Source organism: Phaseolus vulgaris, chromosome 8 (assembly GCF_051622355.1).
Source record: "Phaseolus vulgaris cultivar YP4 chromosome 8, ASM5162235v1, whole genome shotgun sequence".
NCBI lineage: Eukaryota > Viridiplantae > Streptophyta > Magnoliopsida > Fabales > Fabaceae > Phaseolus > Phaseolus vulgaris.
In genome coordinates, this window is record NC_143505.1 from 61,375,349 (window position 1) to 61,391,538 (window position 16,190).

A 16,190-nucleotide genomic window follows, 5' to 3' on the forward strand; every position below is an offset into this window, starting at 1 on the left:
AATATGTATTTAATCCATTAAGTAGCTAATACAAGCTTAGTAATAAAATATATTAAAATGTCTCATGTTGATTAGTATGTGAACATTTGGAAGTGAAAAGGAAATTGCATTAAAATAGGTTGTAGTAGTAAGTTTTGAATAAATGTGGTCAATTATCCTAAATCCATGTTTTGTTTGTTGTAGCATGCATACCAAATAAACAAAGACTTAGGTTTAGTCAATGAAGGATGATTTGAATATTGTTATTCACCAGCAGCCTTTTTGTGTGTGTATTTTGGGATTCATTTATTTTATTCTGGTTGACTTTAAATAATATTCTTAATAAGGGTTACAGATTTTCTTCACTATATTTTAATACAATTTGCATTACTAGTCATCAATATCAAATAATCATGAAAATTTATTATGAAAATTTTATAAAAAAATTATGCAATTTTAAACTCATTTTACGAGAAAAATAATTTGAAATTTTTAAGCAAGTTCTCATTATTCTAAAGTTGCCATCCATCGTATGATCTCTCACAATTTTAGTTAAAAAATTGAATCAAAAAGTTATGTTTACTTAAACACGATTATGATTAAAATTTAATTACTGTTAATTTTTTTTACACTTAATTCGTCGCACATGTAATGATTTCAGTTCAATTTTTATTTTATTTTATATAATTATAATTTTAAAAAAAACAATAAATTTGTGTAAAAAAATCATAAATTAAAAATGTTTTATTGCATTATATATTTAATTATGTCAATAATTAAAAATAAAACAGATTTTAAAAAATATTCTAGAATTACATGTAAGTTCTGTAAAATAAAATTTAGACTCCAAAAACATTATTCACTCAAATTAGGACAGGTCACTCTCATAATATATCACTTATGAAATATATTTTAACAAAAAATTAGAAGTAAAACTTATGTATGTATTATAACTATATTTTCCAAATTAAAATTAATTATATTAAACAATTGAGTGTAAAATTATTTGCTGTTTTTTCATGAATTAATATTTGTGTTTATATATAAATTTTTAGACTCTCTAATATAAATGTCAATTAAATTATAGATTATATAAAAATACAAAAATAAGTATACATGTATTTTTTTAAAAAAATAATAATAATAATTTTAACTCATTAAAATAAGACGATATAATAAAAGAATTAGAAATAATATTATTAGATAAACATTTTGAAACATGACCTTTATTGTGACAATGCGACATGACATTCATATTAAAGAATTTAAAAATTTACACACAAATATTAATTTATAAAAAACGATCAAATAATCTTACACCCAATCTTTTAACACCACTAATTTTAACTCAAAAAAATATATTTATAATAACACATAGTAATTTTTATTTTTATATTTTTTATTAAAATATATTCCTTAATATGTAATTCATTACTAGAGTGACTTGTGGACTTAATACATCAATGTTTCTGGAGTTTGTATTTTATGTTATTTTAGAATATTTTCATGTTAGAATCTATATTGTATTTTTTAATTATTGATATGTTTAAATATATAAAATAATAAAATATTTTTATTTTATGACCCTACAAATATTTTACAGAAATTTGTTACTTTTTTAAAAACATTATAATTTTATAAAAATAAAAAAATAATTATACCCTGAAATATCCATAGTCATGCTCGACTTTAATATTTTTTATCCTCTAACCAAAAACATCTTTGTACAAGATGACTTTATAATAATGAAGTCTTGTTTCCAAGAGCAAGACTTGTTCATCTATGTAGAATTTCACAAATCTACTCATTCTCGTAGAATGAGTGCAAAATTGCCCCACTTTGTAAATTTTCCTACCATTGGTCTTCAACTACTTAATACTAACTCTAATGGGAGAAAATATCAAGCAGTTGGGGAAAATTTGATTAAAAGTTGTCAATTATATAGGGCAGTCTATGGAATTGACTAAAAAAAGTAGGTTTACAACTCTATCTGACAATTTATGGAAAACGTGAAACCTTATATTAATTTATTATATGCTATGAGGCTAGAACATGCCTCTTAAATTATGAATAGTGTCTATGCTAGATATATGCTGCATAGATTATATGCCTTAAAGCTATTACCACAAAGAAGTTAGGATTGCATCCAAATTTACTACTCCTTTATCTTCAAACACAATACTGCCGAAATTAAGGACTTAATGAATTTTAGGTGGCATACCATATAGAATTAGAGAAGTTTAGAAGTAAAAGCTTTGACAAATTGATACAGTGTTTTCATATTCATTCAGTTTCAGAAGTTCTATAGACAGGGGAGAAGAGGGCTCATGCAGCCAGAAGAATGTATGACTGCTTCTAACTGGATAATGGATAACACAGGCACAATATCCTCCATCAAGAGCATTGATCAAACCCACCCTTATGCTTCTGTTGTTTCAAATACTTTTTCAACTTCTACAATGGTGTTTCGAGCATCGGCAATTTCAGGACCCGCCTTCTCATCAGAGTCCTCCAACTCAGACTGACAGTAGGAAATAAAATAAAATAAAATTCCACCGTAATAAAAGTTACCATCCAATTTCAACAAACGCATAAATTAAACATATCAAGTTGATTTTGAATCGAGAAACCACCTGGGATAAAAGCAAAGAGTTTTTGTACATAAATGAAAATAAATTGCTTTGTTTTGAAGCCCCAGAAATGGATTGATAAAAATGACAAAATACTTGCAGGAAATATTTATAAAAATACAAAATAAAGATCAAACAATCCCCAACCAGTCAATAATTCTTGAACTTCCATGTTAGGATTAAATGAGTTAAAGAGGAAGTTGCAGGAATTCATTGAGAAACCATGGACTAGTTGAAGAGAGACACATTGGACCCAGACGAGAATAAAACAGTAGGAACTAGGAAACACAATTTTGTATTGAACCTTGAACTAGAAAGGTCAGGAATAATAAGTAAGACAGGTATATATTCCTATCCCAATCGATTTGGTCAATATACATACATCACTAACAGGCACCATCTTATCACAGACCAAATAAGAGAGAAAACAATTAAGTTAGCAGGGTGATTTCATGATAGAGCCAAGGCATCAAATGCTGAGAATGTGAGAGTTACTAAAAATATCCATGACAGCAGAAACTGAAAGACACAGCAAGCACAGAAACAAGAAACAAAAAGTACCAATATTCCTTTCAAGTCTTCCAGAGAGGCCTCAAGGCGCTTGCGGCAGTCAGGAATCATCATCCTAGACTCAGCCAACACATTTTCCTGTTCATATCCAAAAAAGTAGTTCAACATAAGTTACAATCAATTCTACAATCTTGTTTTTAGCAGAGAAAAGTAAACAACACACACGTATGATTAGTTTCAAAAATCAAAGAATGGAAATGCAGAGGCAGATTGTTTAGGGCATAATACCTGCTGCTTGAGATCATAAGGGTCAGCTCCCTTTTCCTTCATGTCAGCAGTTTTGGCAGCTTCTCTCTCAACTTCCTTCTCATAAGAATGCAACTCCTTCACTATACGTTTGCAAGTGCCTGTCTTGATCTTCAGACTCTTCAAAGTAGCCATTCAAATAATTCCTACATAAACAAAAAAAAACGTACATAGAAAGAAAAGTGTGACGAATTTTGCTTCCAAATAAAAAATAAAAAAAGTTCGTAACGTAATCTCATCACGGCGATTCCCGTCCTTAAAATGTAAATCCACATTCCGAATCCAAAAGAGAAATGAAAGATGATCGAAGAGTAAAACATAAAAAAAGCAGCAGAGATTCGCTCGAGATTATTATTGTGAGTGAAGAATTAGGATTGAATTAAGGAAGAAGAAAATGGAGCGATGATGTTCAACTTTACCTTCTCTTTGAGTGGTCTTGCACACTGTGTTGTTCCTGCTTGCAGTGCCCTAACGCAGATCCACGGTGAAGGATCTTTCCTTTTCTCCATTAAAACGCATCGTTTAATTACTATTCGGTGTTTCTTCCTGCACCCCGATAAAATTCTTCCTGCACCCCTCGACGTGGAAGCCGAAACCCATGGTGTCAAAGTCCGATTCTCACAATTAGCTCTCCACTTCTATTTCTTGGCCCAACTTCAAAATTGGTCGATTTTAATCTTCACAAGAAAAAGGCTGGCAACAGTTCATTCGAAATCAGATTACTTTTTCCTGCACCTCCATATGTTCTTCTCTCACCTCCATAAAGTTTTGTATTCCAAAAATATCTTTCTGTAATATTTTGAATTACGATAATCTGAAAATCTTTTTCCAAATTCGTAATTAGTTTCTGAATTATGTAATCAGAAAGCTCCTATTCAGATACATGATTAGTTTATGAATTACATAATTCAAAAATCTTTTCTAATAGATTTTTTTATTGTTTATCTGAATTACATAATTCAGAAGCTATTTCCAAATCTGATATTAACTTTTGGATTATGTAATCCAGAATATATACTTTTTAAAATTGTTTCTGGATTTTATAAATTTATGGGGTGACATAATAGGGATAAAAAAGTATTTTTAAGTTTTGTATGGGTATGGCACAAGAATGGAGTTGCAGGAAGAAACAGTCTGGAAATAAATCATGGGGAGTGCAGTCCACAAGAATCTTTAATCAGGTTCCTTAAAATGGTCGTTAGTATTGCTTTTAAGAAGGTGGGCAAGATCAATTCACACAATCGTATTCACGTTTAAAATACCGAAAATACTCAGCTAGTGTGTAGTCATGTATGTTAAAATTAGAGAATATTTCGGATAAATCATTCTAGTATCAGTGGAGAGAGTGCGGTATTTAAGAGCACCCATATTATCAGACTCTTCTAATTCAAAACAGTTTTTTCAAGTGTCTAGAATAAGTTGTTTTGAAAGAAATTTCTTCAAACAAGTGGGACACGATGGCGCCTTTCTAATATCATTTTACCATTAGCTCACGTAATGTACGAACTCGATGCTAATGCAACCCATAGATTTACAGATAAATTAGCACAAATGCTTATTCAGTAATTTCCGTCGAGTGCTTACAGTTGATATAGTTTAATTGTCTACATTTAAAGCACGTGAGCAGGTTAAATTAGTACCAAGTTTGATAATTATGGGAAGTCGACAATATAAATGGAATTCAAGTGAAGACAGTGGTGGATGCCCAAGAAGAAAACCCAATGCTTGAATGCTCTTTAAATTCTAACCAACTTCAGAAAGATAATATTCTAATTCAAAACGGTAAATCCGTGAATCTCACAGGTTACAACAAACTTTGCGCGATGTAGGTATTGGAATTGGGATCTAATAACTACGTAATAATGTTTGGTCAGTTATGCAGAATTGCAAAATTGCAGAGTTTTGTTTTCCAATAAAAATCGCTTCCAAATAGTGCTATACTATAGTATCAGTGTTTGGGAAACTAGATCAATCATCAAACATAGGCCATCCCAGTTAAAACAAACCATATTGGAAGTCAGTAACATGTAAACAATCCATGTCCTTCGACAATTTGCAGTCATCCTTAAGTTCATAAAAATAAATGTTGATGAAAGCTACAAGGAACCTAAAAACTAAAAGACAAAGGATGACAACTTATCTACATGATACCAGACAACCACGATACCCGATTTCTTATTGAGATGTCGGATAAGATCCCTTGCTGCGCTTCTTCAGAGACTCGGAGAAAAAAGAGAAGGCTTCTTTTAGTTCTTCTGGAAGAGGGAGTTGCAGGGGGAGTGCCAGGGGAGGACGTGCATTGTATTGCACAGATCGTTTTTTCCATGACATGGGAACTGCAAGTGCTGGTTGCTGTTTGTTTAGCCCTTCCATAATAAAAGAAAATGCCCCAAAAGTAAGACAACTCTGCAAAAGAGCTTGTGGAGCACCTGCAAAACCGTAGTGGATAAGTCCTAATAACAAAATACAAATAAAGTACACAAAATGATATTACAAGCATGTTTAGCTAAACATTTTTTAAAATTAGCAATGATTGGAAGGCATTCTAAGTCAGCAAACTTTTTCGACTCCTCCTTTTAAAATGATGGTATGCAGAGACAGGAATCCAGAGTAATTCATCTCAAAAAATTGCCACACTCACTGATTATAGACAAAATTACCTTTGCTTATGATATCAAGAATGACTAGAAAGCTTATTCAGAATAGCCACATTGGCAAGGCCTTTATCCCTTTTACAAGTTTCAAAGAAAGCAAAATTCGTCAATTTATTTATATGACTAAACAAGAGATACCTGGAAAACTTAGAGCAAGACCAGTGCAACAACCAGCTACCCCCGCATTAATGACTGCAGATACAAAAGAATTCACATTACCAGTGGAAGATCAATAAAAGGCGAAAGTAACATTTTGTAGTTAAATTTTCCTACCATCATCCTTTCCTCTAAGTCGTTTCAAGATGCAAACAACCAAACTATGAACTCCGGACAAAACTGCAAATGTCTAAAAACAAAGAAAAAATTATTAATTACAAGCTAAATTAAAACTAACAAAATAAACATAATCAAGTAGCCAACGTAAAACAAGCAACTAAAAGACCACCGAGATCCCAATGCACCTTTGCATAAGACCCCGCTTCTACAAAGGATCCTTTAAAACCTTTCTTCTTAAACAATCCAGCACCTGAAACAGACCATAACAAGAATCTCTAAGCAAAATCAGAAAAAATCAATTCACAACTAACTCATATTTCTCAAAGATTTTGTCACTCAAATACAGACACGCACTTTTTTCAGGATAAACGCACCTTAAAAAATCCCGTGCTAGTGTTTTTCTTTTTCACTCAAATACACACTGAACACAACTAACCTACATTACTTGAAAACTAAATTAATTATTTCAAAAAACCTAAACATACTTGAATTTAACCTAACACCAGACACTTGCTCCTGTAAACCGAGTAAAAAACACATTCACTCTTTCAGAGTTCCACTAAACTAAGCGTCAATCGTCTAGTCACTGCAAATCATAGCTAAAACGAACCAATCGACAATACAAACAAAAACACACAACACAACGAAGGCACTATATCCGCAACAAACACATACACTATCAACAGAAACAACGAATCTTCGATTAAAAGGTGAGCGAAGAAATCAGGCTTAATAAACGATAATCAGTTGATAAAACGACGGCGTAATACGATAATACGAATAAATGAGAAGAGAATAACCGTATCCAAAGACAGAGCCCATGAGAGCGCCACCGGCAGAGTCGGTGGCGAAGCGGAGGAGGCAAACGGAAGGAGCGGCGGGGACGAGAGCGTTGGGAGGATTAGGAATGGACAGAGAATCAGAATCTTGAGGCTGAGAATTAGCGTCAGAATCTGGCGTCGCCATAGATGAAGAAGTTGAACCTCTCTTTCTCCTTCGTTTTCCTCTTTGGTTCTTCTCTTCTAAATTCTGTTGTGTGTGAGTGTGATGTTATCCCTTCATACGCTCACCACGACGTCGTTTTGACGCCTCCCACTGCTTTTAAGTATAAACCCTCTGCGATTTAGGTAAACAAAAAAAAAATCACTTTATAATTAGAAATAAATAATAAAATATTTGACCTTGTTTTCATCTTTTTCCACTGTTTACTTCACGGTAAAAAATTTCTTTTGAAAAAATGTAAACAACACGTGATATTTTAAAATTGCTTTCAGTTAATGCATTAAGGGTCATTTAATTAAAAAATAATTATTCAATAGTTCTTTTTTCTTACAAGTAATATCTACACACAATCTTAAATTAATGACGAACTGGTTTTAAAATAATTATACAATTTTTGTTGTATTTAGATCTTAATGCAAACTATTTGTAAAATGATTATTCAAAATATTAATAAATGCGCCGAAAATTATTCAAATCGTTGAAACTAGAATTGAAAGCGTGACATGATCACGGTCATCAAACCATTATTTAAAAATATTTATATATTAAGTTATTAATTTATATCATATACATCTCTTCGTTGATCATAGAAGACGTGAATAAATTGTATATATGTATAATGAAAGAGACTTAGTAAGCACCTGCTAATTATGATCTTTATGTGTTTAAACGAGATTATATCATTCACGTGAAATACAAACCTATGTGGAGGAGAAACATTAATATAGATATTGATAAGATAAAATATAGACACTACAACAAATAATCTTTAAAATATAGATATGATACGAATATATATTATATAATTATAAATTATATAAATTGCAGTAAAAATTTATGTGTATAAATATATTTTAGATTTTTTTTAAGTAGAAATATGTTTTTCATGACTGATTTAAAATTATTTATTCTTTATTTTTATAATTATAATAAAATTTATATAATGAGTTTGAGTTTTTAGAAAATCAATATATTTTCTTCTTTTTAAAAGTATGTTAGAATTGTGTTAGAATCGTCACAAATCCAATAAAAATAATTTTTGAATTTGACACTTCAAAAATATGTCCTACGAGTGCGGTGTCTAATACGACACGCCATTTAAGAGGAGTGTCCGAACACCATAGATACAAACTATCAAAAGGTTTTATTTATTTATTTTAGATAGATTTTAAATTTATAACTAAACTTAATGGTTAACATTTTCACGTGTTAGATTTCATTAATATATTTATTCTTTTTAAAATTATGTTAGAACTGTGTTAGAATCGTCAAAAATCCAATAAAAATATTTTTTGAATTTAACACTTCATCAATATGCTATTGGTATCGGTGTGTGTATCTGACACATGACACGCCATTTAAGAAGAGTGCCCAAGCACTATAGATACAAACTGTCAGTTTTTTTTAGACAGATTTTTAAATATATAACTAAAACTTAATGAATTATTTTATAGAAAATCTTTTAATTTCATATTTATATTTATAATTTACATATTTATCTATACAAATGAAAATATCACTATAATTGAACAAAAAGCCTTGATTGACGTTAACATTTTCAGGTGTTAGATGTCATTTCATGCTTGTGAGTTGTGTCTGTATTGCAGACATCATTTCCATTGCTCAAATAATTCAAACATTTTCATTAAACCATTCAAATGTTGGTACCTACCTACTGTCAGTACAAGGAGACAAAAGAACTGAAATTCCACACATGCTTAAAAAATAGAATGAATTATAAAACAATACAATGAATTTTATTGATCCAAGAAGGATCTGATGCCAGACAAAGTAAAGTCATCAATTGTTAACCCCAGAAATTTGGAACTAATAATGCTGTTGATAGATTGCTCCAAACTCTACTCTCCATGCCTGATCATCATGGGAAGTTGCATTGTTTTGAACCACATCAGAATCCTCTCTGAATAGTGGCTGCAGTGCAGACTCGGGTAATTTGCTGTCTGCAAGGTACTGCTTCATGGTAATCATCTCCATCTTGTGTTTTCTTTTCATCTTCTCCATTTGCTTTTTCAGCTTTTCATTATCTTGTTGCACTTTTGTGAAACTCTCCTGCATAAGAAATACCAAAATCAAGAAAAAAAACATAGAAATAACCAAAATATGGAAGTTCTTTCTTTTGTGACACCCCACATGTAATAATTCTGCACATATAGTTGCCTTTTAAGGTAGTTTGTGCACCAAGTTTTTAGCAACCTTCATTTTACCATATGCATTTTAAGAGAATTGATGATGAGATTTTTACCTCTGCAATAGATGCTGCATGCTCAACTTCTCTTAGTCTGACAAGTAGTTCCCCAGCAGCATGAACAGCTTCTGCAGTTTCTTTAAGTTGAATCTTGAGATTCATGTTCTGCTTTCTTAAGAATTTTGCTTCCCTTTCTCTCTCCACCCTCAATGCAGAAAGCTCAGCAGCAAGAGACTTGGCAAAGCGAGCATGACCCTTCTTTCCAGCCTTGGCTGCTGCTCTCTTCACCTCTGCTATGCCTTCCATTATAGCATTGTGCTTTGCAACTAAATCGTTGTATTTTTCTTGGAGATCTGCATAGTGTTCCACCATTCTAGCATGTCCAAGAACTGCTCTTTTCAGTGCATCGTCTAACTCTTCAGTGCACTTTTTCTCTAGACTCAGTTCCATCTCCACCCTCTCTGCCCGCAGACGGTTGGACTCGAGATCAACTCTTAGTTCATCAGTCAAACAAATCCACTCACTTTCCATTTCTGTCCATCTTTGTCTCTCTTTCTCTACCTCATCATCTCCACTATTCTCCTGAGAAAATACAACACTTTTTCTCTGTTGAATGGATCTTGACATTAAGGATAATGACGATCTTAGTTTGTCGGTGGACTTTCTAACTGGTGCATCGCCACAGATTAGCAGCTTGCTTCTCAGATTTTGAATCTCCTTGAGAAGTTCTTCCTTCTCGGCTGCATCAAAAGAGCTGTCTCTGTTTACTTCTTCCTTGACTTCCTTAATTTCACATTTTTCCTCTACAGTATCTGGTATTGAAGTGCCTCTTGGAAGCTGCAAACAACATAAAAAAGGTAGATCACAAGGGTGAGATATGAACCTTCAATTGGATAGAACTATATAGTAAATTACAACAAAATCAACAACTGACCTCGTCTTCATGTCTAGTCTGTTTGATTCTCTCTGGATCATACACAATGATGGAAGATTGTAGTTCTTTTTCTCCTTTCAACTTCTCCACCTAGATAAACCCAAACGAAATTGTCAGTAATGTAAATTCACACTGCAAACATAATTCATGAATGAAACGGCTCCTTATACCAATTGGTTTAGTTCCTCAATTCTAGCAGCTTGCTCCTTGCAAACATTCTCCAGCTCCTTTTCTCTTGCGATCGCTTTCTCCATTGTACTCTGTGAATCCTTGAAGCAAGAATAATAATAAGATAAGATAAAGGAGCTTTACTTGATAACTAATCGCAAAACTTTGAGAATTTTCTATAGCACATACTTTTGAACCATTATCTGTCAGTCCATCTGGATTTTCTGCTTCAGTTTCAGTCCTTGATTTCACGCTGCCTTGAACCTCAGTAGAATCCTGATTGCTTATTCTCTTACGGCAAGGTTCACAAAGCAAGGTAGCAGTACTTTCATCGATGGAATATTTCTTCTGCTGCCTTATTTCATCACAAGAATCGTCCTTGTCTATTTCTGAACAAGGTGTCAAGTGATCAAAAGAGAAGGAAGCTGAAGATTTGTTTAATGTTGAGTTTCTCTGATGATAATCAATTATCTGCAATCCCCTCTGAAGGCTTGCAGCCAAGGATTCGGTAGGACCTGGAAAAACCTTGCTTGATCGTAGGGACAAACGCATCTTCTCCCCCTCTTTGAACGATTGTCGTAATATATCTTCACTCTCCTCTGCCACATTGTTCCAACTTCCCAGACAACTTGATGAATAAGCCATGCTTTTCCTCTGGACATTTCTGATTTTTGGAGACTCAGACAAGGGTGGTTCCTCAAGTATTGGAGACCGACCACATGAGCTAACTGAAATGCTGTCTCTGAATGAAGATTTAATTGACCTTGAGGCAAAGTCATCAGCTGAGGTAAACAAGGTTGTTGTAGATCCCTCACTTTCCTCGGGACAAAGCTTACTCACTGTCTCTTCAAAGCATACTTCCTCCTCCATTTCAACTTCATCACCACTGGTCATATCTGCATCACCATTTTCAGCAACAGAATAATACTGCACACCATCTTCGCTGCCAGATATGCTGCTTTTAGTATTCCCTTCACATGAATGATACAATTCATCAAACTGCTGGCGTAGCTGCCTTATGTCTTCCTCATCCACATTCACATCTTCTTCATCAGTGTCTTTATCAATGCGTGGCAGGAGTATAGAGCGGTTTAAGCTGACGCGCAACTGATTGAGACTGTCCCTTACATTACGTCCTTGGAAGTATCCATTTTTTATCCCATCATTGCAACGAACCTCAGCTTTTGCTCTAATAAGTTCTTCCTGTGATCAAACATGTGTAGTTCTTGGATGTTATGTTATATCTGCAACAACCCTTTCGAAAAATATTCAAATAAAGTCTTGGGGGAAAACAATACCTTCAGTTGCCGGATTTGATCACTTAAATCATTAACATCATCCTCCTTTATCTCATTGATAACAGGTTCATTTCTGATGGTTCTTACTCGCTGTCCAAACCTGAGTGTGCGCAAAGTTTCGCCATTATTCCTACAATCAACAGATACAATGGTTACCTCTAGAAACAAATATAATATGATTAAGTAATAGTAATGCTCATTGGTCAAGGTAAATTACTTGTTATCTGGTGAGATGGAACATATTAACGAGAGTTTGGCATTTCCACCAAGAGATTCTTGTAGTAAACGGGTTAAACAGGAATTCCTGTTTGAAACTTCTGCTTTTTCTGAGAGTGTTTCTTTAGTCAAGACATCCACTAAATGCCTACAGCAGTGAAAAAAAAAGTTAGAGGTTACAAAGAGGACAAATAAGGAGACTTAAAATTGCAATAGACAGTTAAATTCACAAATCATGAGAAATGGAAACCAAGAGAAACCATGTATGTGTGTTAAACTAGCAAATGTAACCCAAACTGCAGAAAATATGAACCAAATGTAACATAGTCATGGCATGGCATCTTACCCAAGCTGAGATAAGGACTTCTTCACATTTTTGCTTTCTTTTTGACATTGTTTGCCTGCATCCTCAACTTTGTTTCTGTCCTGGCCGGCAAGATCAATAAGGCTAATTCTGCTAGATTTTGAACTGCTGAAACCATTCGATGATAGTCCCTGCATCACCAGTAAAAGAGAGAAAACCAGAAGCAGCAATTAAATAAGAGTGAAAGTATCAATATGAATCTGTCTCCATATTAAATAAGAAAAAAATGCTTAACTTCTGCAGCTAGTCATGTTAAATACAACTATAGCGGTAATACCTTACACCAAGATTCAATCACAAAAGTTAAAATGATATGTGATCTGGAGCTCTTTGAATTTAAGCTTGTTGCTCCAACTTTTCTGCTTGAAAGTCCCTGAAGCATATAAAGACCAAATTAGTACATATAGCACGTAGACATCTAATTTTCAGCAATATAATTGCTTTTAGACTTCCCTAGTCCCTACCTTAATCAGAATTTGCATCACATCATCATAGCTAGTAACATATTCCTCAGTCAGATTCTCTATATACAACGCATTTTTGGAATCGTCTTTCATCTGCAATAATTTGGACCAGCCATATAATAAGCATGCAGCAATGAAAAACCAATGTATTTAGTAAATAGTTTAATGGTATGTGATACAAAAGGATGACATATGCATGCCTCAAGGTTACGCTGGATTGGATCTAGCAAGTCCCCAATTTGTTCATTGTATATCTGTTTCAAACAATAGAACAAAGAAATACTAGATCAGTATCATAAAATGATGAAGCCAAAATAAGAAGTTTTATAAAAAAATCACCTCAAGAAAAGAACATCGACATTGATAGTTGAATTGCTTCTCATCAGACGCTTGCTGCTCCTAATATAGTAATTGAGGATGAAAAATTGTTAATAGTCAGAAAACATTGTAGAAAATGGATTTAGTGGTTCAAGAGGGAAGTAAAACGTACTTTATCAAGCTCAGAAAACAACATTTGGAAGATCCGAGGAACAATTCCCTTGTGACTTTGAGGCGAGGGCTCCTCGAACATGGCACTTGGGGGACCCCACATTGTATAAGTCTTTCCACTTCCAGACTAACAAAGGATTAAAAGAAAATTAAAAAAAAAATGTTCAAACTTAATATTTCAATCAAGATTACCATAATATAGCAAACATGAGTACCTGGCCATATGACAGAATTGAAGTGTTGTAACCATCCAAAGCATTTTTAACCAAGGGGACACCCACTGACTGAAAAATATCTTCCTGAACAAACAAAAGCAAATATAAATCAACTTATCTTCCCTTATGATTATGAATCAACAGCATGGAACTAAAGAAAATTAATTCATAGCTGTTTTCCTCATAAAGCAAGTCATATAAATGGTAACTATGTACCTTAAACCGGTTAGAGAAAATTATTGAAATATTAAATATATCTGGTTTGGTGTTCATTTTTAGTCATATAAATAGTAAGTAAATTACCTCAATACTGTTATACAAAATTAATGAAGGATAAAAAAAATGCAAATCACATATACACGATGAAGTGAAGTTTTTACCTGATTGGTGTTCGAATCAAAAACTGAATCAAAGGTAAATTGCCTATCCCCGACACACAAGGTGTCAGAAGAAACCTTCTTAACAGTTCGATCTCCCTCCATGCCATTGTTGTTGGTAGGTCTGATTCGAACTACAACCTGTGTCAAAATTAAGTTATAAGCAAACAAAAAAGCAGAAACTTTGCACTTACCCATCTTCAGACTCACAGAGTACAACTTCAAAATTCAAAAACTAAGCTCAAAAGAGAGACAAAATTGTACTTACCTTCACTGGGGGGTCTAATTCAGAGGGGGGGTTCGATTGGTGGAGGTTGTTCTGAGAAGTTGAGGTTTTTGAGTGTGGTTGCTTGATTGTGGTAGGCAACGATTGGTCATGGTTGATCAAGATGTTGGGATCGGTGGGGGGAGTGTTCTCTGCATCTGAAGTTGGGATTTTAGAGTTTGAAGTGGGTTTGTGCTTGGAAGAGAATGATCTGGGAAGAAAGTTTCTGAGAGATGTGGAGGAAATGGTGCCAGAAAAACGAGTCTCTGAAGTTTGTTTATTACTGAATTGCCTCATGGCTTTGAAGAAGAGGTAGATAAATTAGTAATGGATGTATACACAACAGAGAGAAAATAGAAAGAGAGAAGAACAGAGAAAGAATGAGAATTTTGGATTCAAACGTTCACAAGAGTAAAGACAGATAGATAAGAGAAACAAGTTTTTGAATCCAGTTATGTTTAGATGACCGTTGCAAAAGGATAACAACGTGAAATGACTAAACTACCCCCAAAGACAAATATGAATTTAAATTTAAATTTTGCTTTTTATTGTGATTATGACTTTTTTCTCTTCTCCTATGATATTATTATAAGGGTAAAACATCTCAATTATAAACATGATTTTTATCACCAATATTAATGTTCTTACAAGGACCTAGAAACAAACCTCCTACGCCTTCCAAACGTTGATCTCTCGGCCTTCGCTTCCGGACTCCCTTCTCGGTATGATCTTTCGGGCACTCCTTACCCTTCACGTTTTATTAGATTGCCTGATGGAGACTTCCCAGTCAACTTCTAGCTCACTCCAGTTAATCTTTCGGTTTTTCGTCTCGGTTTCCTCTCACGAACGGGTGTGCGTACCTGAAAGGTGCTCCGATGCCAAAGTTAGATTCAGTTTTACAAGATATCAGAGTGAATTCCACTTACTTTTACCTTTCAGGATGACCCTGTATTTATACTACTCTTTTATTGGGCCCAGAAGTTATTTGGACGTTTTCTCTTTGTATCAGACATTTACTACATTCACCCGCATATTTGGGTCCAGTTGGGCCCAGTTTCATGGGCTGGGCTTTTGCTTAATAATAATTTCCATTCTATTTTATTTCTTTCCTTATTTAGTTTACTTTCGGGTTAAGATCTCGGCTTAGTCTTCGCATTGCTTTCGGTCCCATCTCTCGCCCAGCCCAGTACAATTAATAATTACAATAAGTATAGTTTATACACATATTTTAAAATGAAAAAAAAATGCACATGTTAATTTAACACGTAAATTAATAAATACGAGTGATAATTTATTTCTAATTTTCTAAGTAACAATTCTTGTTTTAAATAAACTATTATGAATTGTTTTGAAATTAATTATACTTGTTTTTTATTGTTGCTGTTCATAAAACATTTAAAAATAATTAAATTTAAATTTAAAATTATATCGGTATAATTTAAAAATGATTTACACTTTTTTTACTTTATGCAGTTAGTGATAATTAATTAATTAATTATATGTACTTAAGTAAAGTTTTTGAAAACTTAGAAACACATATGGAATTTTTTTTTTGACAGAGTTTTTAGTGAGATTATAAGATAATGTATTATTTATGTTTTTTTTCTTTAATTATAGTAAAGTTTTAACGAAACATACTCTTAAACATCGTTAAATTTAAATAGAAGTCTTATGAACATTTGATATTTTTATTTTATAATATTATAATTCATATTCCATTAATACTTTTTAATAAATAGTAATTGGTAATTAAGTTCCATTAATACACAAAAACATTTAAAGATAGTTATAACTTTGTACCTATATATAAATAAATAAATAAGCTATCTCGTTTGTG

At 33.0% G+C, this 16,190-nt stretch overlaps 3 protein-coding genes across 3 annotated transcripts; all 3 read right to left on the reverse strand.

Moving 5' to 3' along the window:
- Window positions 1–2,169: 2,169 nt before the first annotated feature.
- Window positions 2,170–3,953, reverse strand: KIS (tubulin folding cofactor A (KIESEL)). The gene is made up of 4 exons (XM_068633217.2): window positions 3,845–3,953; window positions 3,408–3,571; window positions 3,171–3,257; window positions 2,170–2,500 (listed from the first exon to the last, which is right to left on the reverse strand). Exons 2-4 carry the CDS (start codon window positions 3,558–3,560, stop codon window positions 2,399–2,401), a joined length of 342 nt encoding a protein of 113 aa, XP_068489318.2. The 5' UTR covers window positions 3,561–3,571; window positions 3,845–3,953; the 3' UTR covers window positions 2,170–2,398.
- A 1,442-nt stretch (window positions 3,954–5,395) lies between these two features.
- Window positions 5,396–7,488, reverse strand: LOC137827027 (Mitochondrial import inner membrane translocase subunit Tim17/Tim22/Tim23 family protein). Its single transcript, XM_068633220.2, has 5 exons — window positions 7,156–7,488; window positions 6,541–6,605; window positions 6,353–6,425; window positions 6,218–6,271; window positions 5,396–5,854 (listed from the first exon to the last, which is right to left on the reverse strand). The coding sequence occupies exons 1-5, from the start codon at window positions 7,319–7,321 to the stop codon at window positions 5,601–5,603; spliced, it is 612 nt and encodes a 203-aa protein (XP_068489321.2). The 5' UTR covers window positions 7,322–7,488; the 3' UTR covers window positions 5,396–5,600.
- A 1,482-nt stretch (window positions 7,489–8,970) lies between these two features.
- Window positions 8,971–14,768, reverse strand: LOC137826123 (kinesin-like protein). The gene is made up of 16 exons (XM_068631982.2): window positions 14,357–14,768; window positions 14,092–14,229; window positions 13,712–13,795; window positions 13,498–13,623; window positions 13,347–13,406; window positions 13,208–13,261; window positions 13,008–13,100; window positions 12,821–12,916; window positions 12,526–12,674; window positions 12,181–12,327; window positions 11,964–12,093; window positions 10,855–11,868; window positions 10,668–10,766; window positions 10,498–10,587; window positions 9,621–10,400; window positions 8,971–9,427 (listed from the first exon to the last, which is right to left on the reverse strand). Exons 1-16 carry the CDS (start codon window positions 14,648–14,650, stop codon window positions 9,185–9,187), a joined length of 3,597 nt encoding a protein of 1,198 aa, XP_068488083.2. The 5' UTR covers window positions 14,651–14,768; the 3' UTR covers window positions 8,971–9,184.
- Between the last annotated feature and the right edge of the window lie 1,422 nt (window positions 14,769–16,190).

Excerpts from the sequence above, each read along its gene's own strand:
- KIS (XM_068633217.2), bottom strand. The coding sequence starts at position 3,560 with ATGGCTACTTTGAAGAGTCTGAAGATCAAGACAGGCACTTGCAAACGT. Across the intron at positions 3,258-3,407 it reads CTTATGATCTCAAGCAGCAG|GAAAATGTGTTGGCTGAGTC; the intron begins GTATTATGCCCT and ends GGATATGAACAG. Across the intron at positions 2,501-3,170 it reads AAGACTTGAAAGGAATATTG|TCTGAGTTGGAGGACTCTGA; the intron begins GTACTTTTTGTT and ends TCCTACTGTCAG.
- LOC137827027 (XM_068633220.2), bottom strand. The coding sequence starts at position 7,321 with ATGGCGACGCCAGATTCTGACGCTAATTCTCAGCCTCAAGATTCTGAT. Across the intron at positions 6,426-6,540 it reads AAGCGGGGTCTTATGCAAAG|ACATTTGCAGTTTTGTCCGG; the intron begins GTGCATTGGGAT and ends CTTTGTTTTTAG. Across the intron at positions 6,272-6,352 it reads ACTTAGAGGAAAGGATGATG|TCATTAATGCGGGGGTAGCT; the intron begins GTAGGAAAATTT and ends TTGTATCTGCAG.
- LOC137826123 (XM_068631982.2), bottom strand. The coding sequence starts at position 14,650 with ATGAGGCAATTCAGTAATAAACAAACTTCAGAGACTCGTTTTTCTGGC. Across the intron at positions 12,917-13,007 it reads TGATGCAAATTCTGATTAAG|GGACTTTCAAGCAGAAAAGT; the intron begins GTAGGGACTAGG and ends TATATGCTTCAG. Across the intron at positions 10,401-10,497 it reads AGACTAGACATGAAGACGAG|CTTCCAAGAGGCACTTCAAT; the intron begins GTCAGTTGTTGA and ends TGTTGTTTGCAG.